The sequence below is a fragment of the Miscanthus floridulus genome, chromosome 6 (assembly GCF_019320115.1).
Source record: "Miscanthus floridulus cultivar M001 chromosome 6, ASM1932011v1, whole genome shotgun sequence".
Classification (NCBI taxonomy): Eukaryota; Viridiplantae; Streptophyta; class Magnoliopsida; order Poales; family Poaceae; genus Miscanthus; species Miscanthus floridulus.
Window position 1 is genome coordinate 29,200,018 of NC_089585.1, and position 13,738 is coordinate 29,213,755.

The 13,738-nt window shown below is 44.6% G+C and overlaps 1 protein-coding gene across 1 annotated transcript; it reads right to left on the bottom strand.

Moving 5' to 3' along the window:
- Positions 1 to 9,223: 9,223 nt before the first annotated feature.
- LOC136457967 (GDSL esterase/lipase At1g33811-like) lies at positions 9,224 to 10,804 on the bottom strand. The gene is made up of 2 exons (XM_066457985.1): positions 10,381 to 10,804; positions 9,224 to 10,285 (listed from the first exon to the last, which is right to left on the bottom strand). The coding sequence occupies exons 1-2, from the start codon at positions 10,765 to 10,767 to the stop codon at positions 9,419 to 9,421; spliced, it is 1,254 nt and encodes a 417-aa protein (XP_066314082.1). The 5' UTR covers positions 10,768 to 10,804; the 3' UTR covers positions 9,224 to 9,418.
- Positions 10,805 to 13,738: the final 2,934 nt, after the last annotated feature.

Below are 13,738 nucleotides of genomic sequence, written 5' to 3' on the forward strand. Positions count from 1 at the left end.
CCGAGCCTATAGTGGTAAGGTGTCAGGGTGCTCTGGTGCCTGCTGCTGTCGCTAAAAAACTCAGCAAACCCTCTATCATACCTGGCCTGCTACTGCTTCTGTCTCTGGCTCATAAGCTGCCTCATCTGATAATGGAGACCTAGTAGGATCAAGCTCAAGTCTAGCAGCAATCTGCTTTAGAGTCCGAGTGTCCTTCCTCCTAGCCTCCCTCTCCTTCTATTGGAAGGTCTAAATGTCCTTGCACATCCCAAAGATAGCACTGAACATCTTACGAAAAGGAGAAAGAGGACTGCGGTGATGTGAAGAGAGACGTGAAGAAACATGTGGTAGAGGGGAAGCTCCTCCTGCTGCTGCACCACCTGCAGGTGCATCTGCCTCTGGTGCTGCTACTGCTCCTCCTGGTCCTGCTGGAGGTACCCCAATCTTAGGCAAGTCTGCAACAATATTCAGGGCCTTATGTACCTTGTCATACTCAAAGGTGTGCCCTGTGACCTGCTCAATCATGTGCATAATGTAGGGAGGAAAACCACAACCCTTGAGGGGCCTCTCGCCAATGCTCATGATCTCGCACCATATGAAGTCAAAAACACTGAAGGGTTGTGCATCAGGTGCCATCCTGTGGAGCAGGTTAACTTGATTGCACTTTCATTATCACATTGCAATGGCACTTTCTTGAACTTGATTCCAAAGTCATTCAAAGTAGCCTTTATCCAAAGTAATTGAGCACAACAACTACCGGCCGAAATATACTCCGCTTCGGCGGTTGAAAGTGCTACACTATTTTGCTTCTTTGATGACAAAGACACAAGTGATCTTCCCAATAGTTGACATTTGCCCGATATGCTCTTTCTCTTAACTTTGCATCCCGCATAATCTTAGTTGGGGTAATCAACTAGCTCAAACTTTGTTCCTTTGGGATACCACAAACCAACATTTTGTGTATGCTTTGAGTACCTCAATACTCTCTTTGTAGCCTTCAAATGACTTTCTCTTGGTGAGGCTTGAAATCTTGCACACATGCATACACTAAACATCACATCCGGCCTTGATGCGGTCACATAGAGTAGGCTTCCAATCATAGACCGATATATGTTTTGATCCACCATGTTGCCACTAGCATCACTACCCAAGCTTCCATTTGTCCCCATTGGTGTACTAATAGCTTTACTATCATCCATTGCAAACTTCTTGAGCATGTCTTTGATGTACTTGCCTTGACTCATAAATGTGCCATTCTTCAATTGCTTGATTTGAAGACCAAGGAAGTAACTTAGCTCTCCAATCATGGACATCTCAAACTCACTTGCCATCATATTGCTAAACTCCTCACAAAATTCTTAGTTTGTTGACCCAAATATGATATCATCAACATAGATTTGTAATACAAATAAGTCATTTCCAAGCTTGGTGAAGAGAGTGGTGTCAACCTTTCCCATCTTGAATTCCTTAGAGAGTAGGAAATCCCTCAATCTCTCATACCATGCTCTTGGTGCTTGTTTCAATCCATATAAAGTCTTTCTCAACTTATAAACATGGTTGGGTTTCTTTTCATCTTCAAAACTAGGAGGTTGTTCAACATACACAAGCTCATTGATGTACCCATTGAGAAATGCACTCTTCACATCCATTTGAAACAACTTGATGTTGTGGGCACAAGCATAGGCTAACAAGATCCTAATTGCTTCCAATCTTGCAACCGAGGCATATGTTTCTCCAAAGTCAAGACCTTCAACTTGAGTGTATCCTTGAGCCACTAATCTTGCATTGTTCCTTATAACTATCCCATCTTGATCTTGCTTGTTCCAAAAGACCCACTTGGTTCCAATTACATTATGATCCATAGGCCTCTCAACTAACTCACATACTTGGTTTCTTATGAAGTTGTTTAGCTCTTCATGCATAGCATTCACCCAATCAATATCCTTCAATGCTTCATCTATCTTCTTTGGTTTAATGGATGACACAAATAAGAAATGTTCACAAAATGAAGCCAATCTTGACCTAGTTTGCACAGCTCTTGAAATATCACCAATGATAGTGTCCAATGGATGATCTCTTGCAACATTGGTTGGTTGGAGCACTTGCACTTGCACTTGCACTTGATTGCTTGTATTTGATCGATCACTTGGTTGAGATGATGAACTAGCCACTTGTTGTTGATCTTGCACTTTGTCATCTCTAGTACTTGCTTGAACTTGATCATGAGAACCACTAGCTTGCACATTTGAGTTAGAGAGCACTTTATTCTTGTCATCTTCAACATCAATCACTTCTCTAGGCCTTATGTCACCAATGTCCATGTTCTTCATTGCATTGACCAATTGAGTGCCTCTTACATCATCTAGATTCTCATCTTCCTCTTGGTAACCATTTGTTTCATCAAATTCCACATCATGAACCTCCTCAAGAGTACCACTAGCCAAATTCCAAACTCTATATGCTTTGTTAGTAGTGGAGTAACCAAGCAAGAAACCTTCATCACATTTCTTTTCAAACTTGCTCAATCTAGTGCCTTTCTTCAATATGTAACATTTGCAACCAAAAACCCGAAAGTATGCTATATTGGGCTTTCTTCCATTCAATAGCTCATAAGGTGTCTTCTCTATCATGAGGATGACAATAGAGTCGGTTGCTATAATAGCAAGTCGTGTTGATTGCTTTGGTCCAAAATGAATGACTCACATTGTACTCACTCAACATTGATCTTGCCATGCCAATCAAAGTTCTATTCTTCCTCTCAACAAGGCCATTTGATTATGGAGTGTACTTGGTCGAGAATTGATGTCTAATTCCAAATTCATCACACAACTCATCAATTCTAGTGTTCTTGAACTCATTACCATTGTCACTTCTAACTCTCTTGATGGTTGTTTCAAACTCGTTGTGAATGCCCTTGACAAATGATTTGAATGTTGCAAACACATCACTTTTGTCCACTAGAAAGAATACCCATGTGTATCTAGTGAGATCATCTACATTCACAAATCTATATTTGTTTCCACCAATGCTAGTGTAAGTGGTTGGTCCAAACAAGTCCATGTGCACCAACTCAAATCCCTTAGATGTGCTCATCATGCTCTTCTTAGGATGTGTGTTACTAACTTGCTTTCCAGCTTGACATGCACTACATAGCTTATCCTTCTCAAATCTGACATCTTTCAAGCCTCTAACTAATTCATGCTTGATCAACTTGTTCAATTATTTCATTCCAATATGACCAAGTCTTCTATACCATAACCAACCCATGCTAGACTTAGTGAGTAAACATGTTGACAATTGAGCTTCTCTAGCATTAAAATCAACCAAGTATAGATTATCATATCTAAATCCTTTGAATATCAAGTTAGAGCTATCTACACTTATGATCTCTACATCATCCACACCAAATATGCACTTGAAACTAAGATCACACAATTGAGCCACGGATAGCAAATTAAAGTTCAAGCTCTCTACTAGTAGCACATTGGAAATGATCAAGCCATTAGATATTACAATCTTACCAAGACCTTTGACCTTGCCTTTACCATTATCACCAAATATGATACTATCAATCCCACTGCTCTTATTTTCATTGATTGAATTGAACATTCTTGGATCACCTGGTCATGTGTTGTGTGCACCCACTATCAAGCACCCAATGCCTTCCTCCGACTTTATAATTGACCTACAAAATAAGATCAATTCTTTTTAGGTACCCAAACTTGTTTGGGTCCTTGAAGGTTAGTTACCAAGGCCTTTGGTATCCCAAATGGCCTTCTTCTTGGAACCACAATTGGTGTACCAATGAACTTAGCCTTCACATCATTGGTACTCTTAACAAGCATATAATAAGAATCAAATCTAATTAAGGATACATTAGGTTGATTGTTCTTGTTAGTCTTGCAATATTGCTCTATATGCCCAACTTGCTTGCATCTATTGCAAAAACGACCATTGCCCTACACAAAGCTAACTTTGGGAGTGACAAAGGCCACCTTGCCTTTCTTGGGGGTATAGCCTAATCCCTCTTTGTTGAGAGAAAACCTTTGGCTACCCAAGCACTTTAGCAAGCGGGCATCTCCACCATAGGCATGGTCTAAGGCACGAGTGAGCTCATTCACCTCCTTCTTGAGGGTCTCATTTTCCACCATTAGTGAGGCATCACAAGTAGAACCATCACTCAAGGGTGAAGTTGAAGTGGAAGTGCTACCAGAAGTGTTAGTGGGAGCAACTACAATTGGCTTATAAAAACATTCATCAATAATATCACATGTTAGTCCCACATCACAAGACACAATCACTTGCTCCTTCTTGGTTTCCTCCATTTTGACTTGCTTGATGAGAGAGGAGTGAACCTTTTTAAGCTTAGAGTGAGCTTTGCCAAGCTTCTCATGGGCTTCCATTAGCCTCTTATGAGTGGCATTGAGCTCATCAAGAGATTGCTCAAGAAATTTGACTTTCTTGTGCAATTCTTTTACTCTTTTCTCTTCATCACAAAGCAAGTGTGCACTTGCTCACACATGTCCATGAGCTCCTCCTTGGAGTACTCTTCATCATCATCATCATCACTACTACAAGCATCACTTTCACATTCATCATCATCACTCACATCATATTTTATCTTAGTAGGCTTTGCCATGAGGCATATCGATGGAGTATCGAAGATGAAGGGCTTGTTGTTGATGGCGATGCTTGCTAGTGCGTTCTTGATAGATTTTTTGCCATCATCACTAGAGTCATCACTATATGAAGAGCCATCACTATCCCAAGTGACCACATACCCTCCACCCTTATTCTTCTTTTGGAAGGTTATCTTCTTCTCCTTCTTCTCTTTCTTATGCTTCTTCTTCTTATCCTCATCATTATCACTATTGTACGGACAATCCGCTACAACATGATCGGGGCTCTTGCAATTGTAGCATCTTCTCACATATTCTTTGCTTTTGGTGTGATCTCTTCTCTTTCTTGCACCATAGCCCTTCTTCATGAATTTGCCCATTTTACGCACAAATAGAGCCATGGCCTCATCATCAATGTCACTAAGATCCTCATCATCACTTGATTCTTTCTTGGACTTGCCCTTGTTCTTGGATGATGAGCTAGCCTTGAATGCTACACTCTTCTTCTTCTTGTCTTCTTCTTCCTTCTTGTCATCCTTGTCAACCCTCTTCCTTTCCACACGGTATGTCTCTGTGTCATGACATCACCTAGTACTTGGTTAGGGGTAATCTCCTTTAATTCTCCTCTTATGATAAGCAATCTCAACATCTCAAATCTTGGAGGTAGGCACATCAAGAACCGATGAGAGACATTATCATCATTGATCTTTTCTCCCAATGCCTTCAAATCATTGACAATTACTTGCAATCGATGGAACATCTTCAGAATCCTCTCATCTTCCTTTATCTTGAAGCTTGTCAACTTGTCCTTGAGAATATACAACTTGGCACTCTTCACCGCCGGTGTGCCCTCATATGTTTCCTCCAATCTCTTCCACACCTCATTAGCTCTCTCAAAATCCTTGATTTGCTCAAACACCTTGGAATCAATGGCATTGCATATAGTGTTGAGAGCCATTGTATTGCATTGCTTGTTGGTCTTGTCTTGGTTGGTGAGATTGTCGAGATCAATGATGGCATAGTCATTCTCGGTCACATCCCATACTTGATCATTAATTTAACCAAGATACATCCTCATCTTTCTTTTCCAATAATCATAGCTTGTGCCATCAAAGAATGGTGGTTTGCCCCCCACATGGTTGAACACAACTTGAGCTATAATTTGACACCGAGGTTGTTAAGCCTTCAATCAAACGGTGACCACAGCTCTGATACCACTTGAAAGGTCCTAATATGGCTAGAGGGGGGGGTGAATAGCCTATTTAAAAATCTATAAACCAACTAGAGCAATTGGATTAGTATAACAAATAGTGAAATGCAAACTTGCTCTAGCTCTACAAGGGTTGCAAGCCACCTATCCAACAATTCTAGTTACTATGATCACTAGACACTCAATTTGCTAAGCCACTACTCACTAAGAGCTCTCACACTTGCTACACTAAAGAGCTCCACTAGATGAACTCAAAACAACAAAGTAAGCTCTCAATTCTAACTACACTAAAGAGCTTGCTACAACTAGTTTGCAAGAATATAAATGAGTGAGTAGGATGATTATACTGCCATGTAGAGGAGTGAACCAATCACAAGATGAACACTAAATCAATCATCGGCAGAATACCAAAGGGCAAGAGATAACCAATTTTCTTCCGAGGTTCACGTGCTTGCCAACACGCTACGTCCCCGTTGTGTTGACCAACACTTGGTGGTTCGGTGGCTAAGCGTTGTTGCACGAACCTCGTCCACACAATCGGACACCACAAGAACCTACCAACAAGTGAGGTAACTCAATGACACGAGCAATCCACTAGGGTTACCTTTTGGAGCTCCGCCGGGGAAGGTACAAATTCCCTCACAATCACCGGAGATGGCCACGAACAATCACCAACTCGTGCTAATCCTCCTCCGCTGCTCCAAGCCATCTAGGTGGTGGCAACCACCAAGAGCAACAAGTGAATCCCACAGCGAAACACGAACACCAAGTGCCTCTAGATGCAAACACTCAAGCAATGCACTTGGATTCTCTCCCAATCTCACAAAGATGATGAATCAATGATGGAGATGAGTGGGAGGGCTTTGGCTAAGCTCACAAGGTTGCTATGTCAATGCAAATGGCCAAGAGTATGAGCTAGAGCCGGCCAAACAGTATTTATAGACACCCCCAAATAATAGAGCCGTTGGCTCAATTATTGGGCTGATTGCAGGATAATGAAAGGTCCTAATGGCTAGAGGGAGGGTGAATAGCCTATAAAAATTTCTACAATAATACTTAGCAAACCAGTTAGACAAATATGAGGTGAAAGCGAGTGTTCGTGCTAGCCTACTAAAAATAGCAAGCCACCTACCATAATTCTAGTTTATATAGTATCTATCCACACAATGGTTATGTCACTACACTAAGTTAGTGTGCTCTCAAAGGATAACTAAAGAGCCATACTAACCAAACTAACAAGCTCTCATGACTAGCTACACTAAAGAGCTTGATAACTAGTTTGCGGTAATATAAAGAGAGAGAGAGAGAGAGAGAGAGAGAGAGAGAGAGAGCAAGATGGTTATACCGCCGAGTCGAGAAATAAACCAATCAATCACAAGAATGAATACCAATGAAGACCAATCACCTCGGAATCAAATGATGACATAATGATTTTTTACCGAGGTTCACTTGCTTGTCGGCAAGCTAGTCCTCGTTGTGGCGATTCACTCACTTGGAGGTTCACGCGCTAATTGACATCACACGCTAAACCCTCAATAGGGTGCCACACAACCAACACAAGATGAGGATCACACAAGCCACGAGCAATTTACTAGAGTACCTTTTGGCTCTCTACTGGGGAAAGGTCAAGAACCCCTCACAATCACCACGATCGGAGCCGGAGACAATCACCAACCTCCGCTCGACGATCCTCGCTGCTCCAAGCCATCTAGGTGGCGGCAACCACCAAGAGTAACAAGCGAATCCCGCAGCGAAACACAAACACCAAGTGCCTTTAGATGCAAACACTCAAGCAATGCACTTGGATTCACTCCCAATCTCACAAAGATGTTGAATCTATGATGGAGATGAGTGGGAGGGTTTTGGCTAAGCTCACAAGGTTGCTATGTCAATGCAAATGGCCAAGAGAATGAGCTAGAGCCAGCCATGGGGTATAAATAGAAGCCCCCATGAAATAGAGCCGTTGTACCCCTTCACTAGGCACAACACGGGGTGACCGGACGCTCCGGTCATATCGACCGGACGCACCCTGACAGCGTCCGGTCAATGGATGGTTGCCACGTCATCCCTCTCTTTCAATACTGAGCGTCCGATCCCAACGGTCAAGTGATGACCAGACGTTGCACAGTGCCACGACCGGACGTAGGACTCCAGCGTCCGGTCACTTCTAGTAAGGTTCCAGCAGCGACCGAACGTGTCGGTTGGATCATGACCGGACGCAGGACCCCAGCATCCGATCATTTCCAGTAAGCCTCCACTCGCGACCGGACGCATCCGGTCAAGCCTGACCAGACTCACCCAACGTCCGGATCACTCACTGTCTTCTCTGTGCGCTGCCACGTCAGCAGGACCGGACGCACCCCATCAGCGTCTGGTCACAAAGTGACCTAGCATCCGGTCGAAGACCGACGCCGGCGTCTTCACAGCTTCCACTGACCGGACGCGCCGGTCCAGTTGTGGCCAGCGTACGGTCCACTCTGTGAAACCTTGTCTTTTCTGTACAGGGTGATCTCTCAAATATTTAGGATGGACTGAACAGCCACGGGCTTAGATAAATGGTTAGCTCTCTGAAGGTATCTCAGGGAAAATCTTTCCCTGCATAGGATTATCAAAGACTCTCATATTAATTATTCTCCTGCATTTAACCCTTAAAAATTGATGTTACACTCAATGCTGCAAGAGTTACCACCATCTGCATTAACTGAAACCATTGTTCCTTCTTCCAACACTCTGTTTTTTTTTTCAGAAACTGCTGCTGTCAATACCAATTAATCCACTGCACTTTTGTGGTAAGATTCAAGTGTTGTGCCACCTCTTGTGTATGCTGTAATGGGGACCTCTAGGGAGATAGCCATTGGACCGATTGCCATCGTGTCGCTCTTGCTTTCATCAGTGGCTCAAAAGATAGCTGACCCGAACATAGATCCGGCTTCCTATCGGAAAAACGGTTTTCACTGTGACATTCTTTACTGGTATCTTCGAGTCTGCATTTGGTCTGTTCAGGTAGAGCCTTTGTAGTCTTGTGATTACAATGAGCCTACTTTCCTTGCTTTCACTAATTAGTCTTTTGCATCGATCCTTTTTGAGATTGGGCTTCCTTGTTGATTCTCTTTCTGCAATCACTGGATTCATCGGAGGAGCTTCCATTGTTATTGGACTGCAGCAGTTGAAGGGCCTACTCGGGCTTAGTCATTGCACAAATAGCACTGATGTTGTATCTGTCATCAGAGCGGTTTGGGTTTCTGTTCATGAACCAATAAGTATTTCGCTTTATGCTGATTTGTTGTGGGAGAAAAACATTGTTCGTTTGCAAAAGTACTGCTGAAGTAGTGCTGCATAACAGGGCCAATATAATGTGATGTCACCTAATATGAAGTCATATCCATTCTGTCATGTGTATGTAAAGATTATTTCATTTGTCAAATAAAGTCGCAAAGTTATCACTCGCGCATGGGGCATGGGCGCGCAAATTACTAGCAATATAATGATGACTGAAAGCCTTCCCTGAGAGACTGAGAGTGGCAGATGAAAGATCTGATGTAGTTGACTTAAGATGAAAAAGAAACGGAAATTATTGGATTAATCGATTTGGAGCGGACGACTACTCTGTTCATATGGCGGCGAGCTGGCTGACGTTGATGGGGTAAACTTCGGCGGTGGAGTTGGAGCTGAAGGCCTTGGCGGCGTAGATCCTGTGGGCCGCCTCCGTGGGGTGGAAGGCGTCCCAGAACATGTACTTGCTCCGGTCGTCGCAGGGCCGCTGCAGGGGCAGGCACGTGATCTGCCCATTGTTCCTGCCCACGCCGCAGCAGCCGCGGTCGAGCATCGTGAACCCGTGCGCGGCGGCGTTCGCCATCAGGTCCTTGCCGCTCTGCATGGTGTCGAGGAAGATGAACTTGGCCCCGCGCAGCCGCTGCGCGCCGCCGCGGTTGTTGAAGCGCTTCACCATGGCCAGAAGGCCCTTGTTGTAGATGTCGATCGCGCTGTTGATCGTCTCGTTGCAGCCGCCGGCGGCGTCAGGCGCTGGGTTTGTATTGCCGTTGCCTTTGCCACCACCTCTACCGCCGCCGATGCCGATGTCTTCGCTAGCAACGGCGGACTGATTACTAGGCCCAGACGGCGGTCGGTTGTTGTCGTTCATCCTAGCGAGCTCGTAAGGGATGCACCCGATGAGGCCGACGCCGGCGACGACGAACTTGCGGGCGCCGAGGCCGTACAGCTGGGTGAGCTGGGCGGAGTAGCCCTGGAGGAGGAGCGCGGCGTAGTCGCGCGGGCTGTACCTCCGCGCGGTGTCGTAGTAGTCCGGCATGAAGTAGTTGTTGAGGTAGTCGTTGCTGCCCATGCCGACGAAGAAGATGCAGCGGCCCAGGTGGGCCGCCACCTTCGTGGCGTTGCCGCGGAACTCCGACGTGTTCCCCATGTCTCTCACCGCCGCGCGGAAGTGGTCCACCTGCTCCGACAACGGGTAGTGCCCGCCCTGCCATTATTGCCACAAGCAGCAAGCTCTTGATCAGCTATATACAGGACAGCTCGTGTGCACCACACGGCACGGGCACTGAGCCATGCACTGACCAGGTTGTTTCCTGTCTCGGGCAGGATGCCGGATGCCCCCGACGCGAAGTTGACGCCGCGGGGGAGGTCCTCCGGCCTGGCCGTGGCGTAGGGCGGGAGGAGCGGCGGGCGGAGGCGGAGCATGTCGGAGAGGAAGTCGACCATGGTGCGGCCGTTGGTGAAGCGCCCCGGCGGGCCCTCGTGGAAGTCGATGCCGTAGGGGCGGTAGTTGGCCCGCGCCAGGCTCAGGATGTCGTTGTTGTTGCCGTTGTCCACCAGCGAGTCCCCGAAGATGTACATGCACGGCGCCAGCGGCTGCTGCCGGCTCCACGCCGCCGCGGCGCCGCTCGTGCCCGCCACCGCTGCCACCACCGCCACGGCGAGCGCCAGCCTCCCGTAGTCGTCCATCTCCTCTCCGGCGCCCAGTGAAACCTCTGAACCTCGATCGTCGACTGCTACATGTGCATGCTCTCATCGCGGTCGATCGCGAATATTTATAGTTGCCTCGATCGCTAGAGAGTTACTACTCCCAACAGCTAGCTAGCTAGGCGGGTGGGTTGGAAGTTGAAATGGATGGATCGGATCGCGCTTTGTCACAGGGAATGGACCGAATGGTTTACAGCAGTAGCTTTGCTTGTTGCATTGGACGCGATACCGGTGGTGGTTAACGGCTCACGGATTCATGCGTAGTAGCAGTAAAGTTTGTAGGAGTAGTATATCGGTAATTCGGACCTGGCTCCACCAATGCCGTTGTTTGCTTTTGTCTCCATTACATTTGGCTGTGCCTACGTAGAGTAGAGTTGGTTGGTGTTGCAAAATGCTGATTTGAATGGGAATCGGTGCTCCCGTCGTTCGGAAATGATAAGCATTTTTTATAATAGCAAGAGAAAAGTCATACAGTACACGGTACTCTCTCCGTATCAAGTTATAAGTTATTGCAACTTTCTCGGAGAGTCAAAGTATCTCAATCTGACCATCCGTCTGTTCACTTGCTCGTATACGATCATGGATTATAAGTTGGAATAGTATTTTTCTCTCACACCAAACCATACAGCAGTAAATAATACACGATCGTTTACGAAGAAACAAACAGGCTGCATATTTATATAATAAAATAATAACATTTATGATAACAAATAAGTATCGTTAGATTCTTCATTAATCACATTTTCTAGTATACTAATTTGATGTCATAAATCATTGTATTTCTCTCTATACTATCTTTAATAATGCAATATGTATGTGAGTAATGTAGGAGTTACTTTGCATTATATTTCAAAATAACAGAGGCGGTAATGATAAACAAAAATTAAGAGGCTATTTTAAATTACCTTTTCTAGTGACAGAGGTGGATCATTAATAATTTAGATACAAATTTAGAGTTGTTTTAAATTCTCTTCAAAATAACAAAGGTGGGTAATTATGAAAATGTAAATGTTTACTTTATGTATTCTTCAGAATAGCAGTTGTGGGTATTTTTTTATAAATCGGAATAGATATAATGTTGATTACTAGTACTAATGATTAGAGTGTACCAAATTAAAGGTCAAATATTTTTTTATTATTGTGAAATGTGAGGATGAACATGAAGGTTCCTTAATTTGGAGCCTTTAGTTAATAACATTAAAATAAAAATTTATGGCTTCTAATTAGGTTAGTTTAGGTTTGGTTTATTGAATTCCAAAGTCCCTGTATTTTAGGATAGAGAGAGTATCAGGTAGTCAATTTGAATTATAGATGGAAATTGTATCATGTAATTCTCACCTCTAAAAAATCCAGCTAAGTATAGAGTATAGACTACTGGCAATAGAAGGTGTAGAGATTAGGATGCCACTCATACCCGTAGAACCCGATAGGTGTGGGTACTCAGCATACGCGATAGGTGTGGGTACAGACATGAAAACTTAAAGGACCTAGGATGTCGCCTAGAGGGGGGTTGAATAAGCGTTTCTAAAAAATTAACACCTTTAAATACGGAAATGATTAGTAAAGGGAGTTTCCAAAATGGAAACTCCAAATAAAGAGTAATATCACCCCTCACAAGTTAGACACAGTGTATACATGGTATAAGGAATATATTTAGAAGCTACAACCCTGCAACACAAAGTTAGAACAGAGAACAAATATATTCAGCACAGGCAGGAAATACCGGACGTGTCCGGTATGCACGGTTTCTGCAGAGCAGCCCCAAACTTGCTCCTTTTGATTTCTATCTTCAAACCAAACTACCGGTTTCTACTGGAGATGACAATATAAAATAAAATGTGAATTGAGACATGATATTTATTTTACCGAGGTTCGGACTCATTTGAGTCCTACTCTCCGTTGAGGGGGCTGCGGGCGACCCAGCGAATGTTAGCCCTAGAGGGTACCACGAAGGTCACTCTAGCCGGAGTCTTTTCCAACTCATTTTCCTCCTTCCACTAGTTGATTCCGAGGCGGTGAAATCGACCGTTACAAACTTTTCGAGGCACACCACAATCTCTCGGGTGCTCTCCGGCGACGCCTAACCGTTTAGAACCGAAGAGTCCAAGAGTAACAAATGCTAATCACGAGATTGACAATATGCACAAGTTCTCAAGTGGTGGCTTTCTCTCTTTTTCAAATTCTCTCTTAACCCACAAATGGATTTTGCGATTTGGATCACACACTCACTAAGAGAGGGTTTGAGAGAGTTGGCAAGGCTCAAAAACGTGTATGTGTATCAGCAGAATCAGCAGCATCCAAAGGTGGAGGCTTGGGGGTATTTATAGCCCCCTTGGAAAAACTAGCCGTTTTATAGCAGTTGCCATACCGGACACGTCTGGTATGACTTACACTGCGCCAACGGTAACTGAGTTACAGTAATGTTGTGAGGTGTCGGAACTCCCGATGAATGTCGGAACTCCCTACCGTTGGAACTCCCGACTCACGTCGAAACTCCTAACCCTCAGCACATTTGAAAACTACGATAACTGAGTTAAAGTGTGTGAGGTGTTGGAACTCCCGACCCTCAAGGCATTTGAAAACAAGCCGTTGGCCTTTGGCCGTCCATACCGGACGCGTCTGGCATGACCACCATAGTGAACTCTCCAAGTCAGTTAAGCGCGAGACGTCGAAACTCCCGACCACTGCCGGAACTCCCGACCGTCGGAACTCCTGACTTACGTCGAAACTCCCGACGAACCAACCTAAGTACATCAAGAATTTTATCATGGCTGGACACATACTGAACACGTCCAGTATCAATATCGGACACGTCCGGTATTACCAGACCAACAAAAACAAGTTAGCTCTTTTATCTCTCAAACACTCTAAAACTCACATGGGTTGGCTTGAGCACTTATGAAACATTATCTATCAATATGATGCATCCCTCTTAATAGTATGACATTCCTAT

Excerpts from the sequence above, each read along its gene's own strand:
- LOC136457967 (XM_066457985.1), bottom strand. The coding sequence starts at position 10,767 with ATGGACGACTACGGGAGGCTGGCGCTCGCCGTGGCGGTGGTGGCAGCG. Across the intron at positions 10,286-10,380 it reads CCGAGACAGGAAACAACCTG|GGCGGGCACTACCCGTTGTC; the intron begins GTCAGTGCATGG and ends CAATAATGGCAG.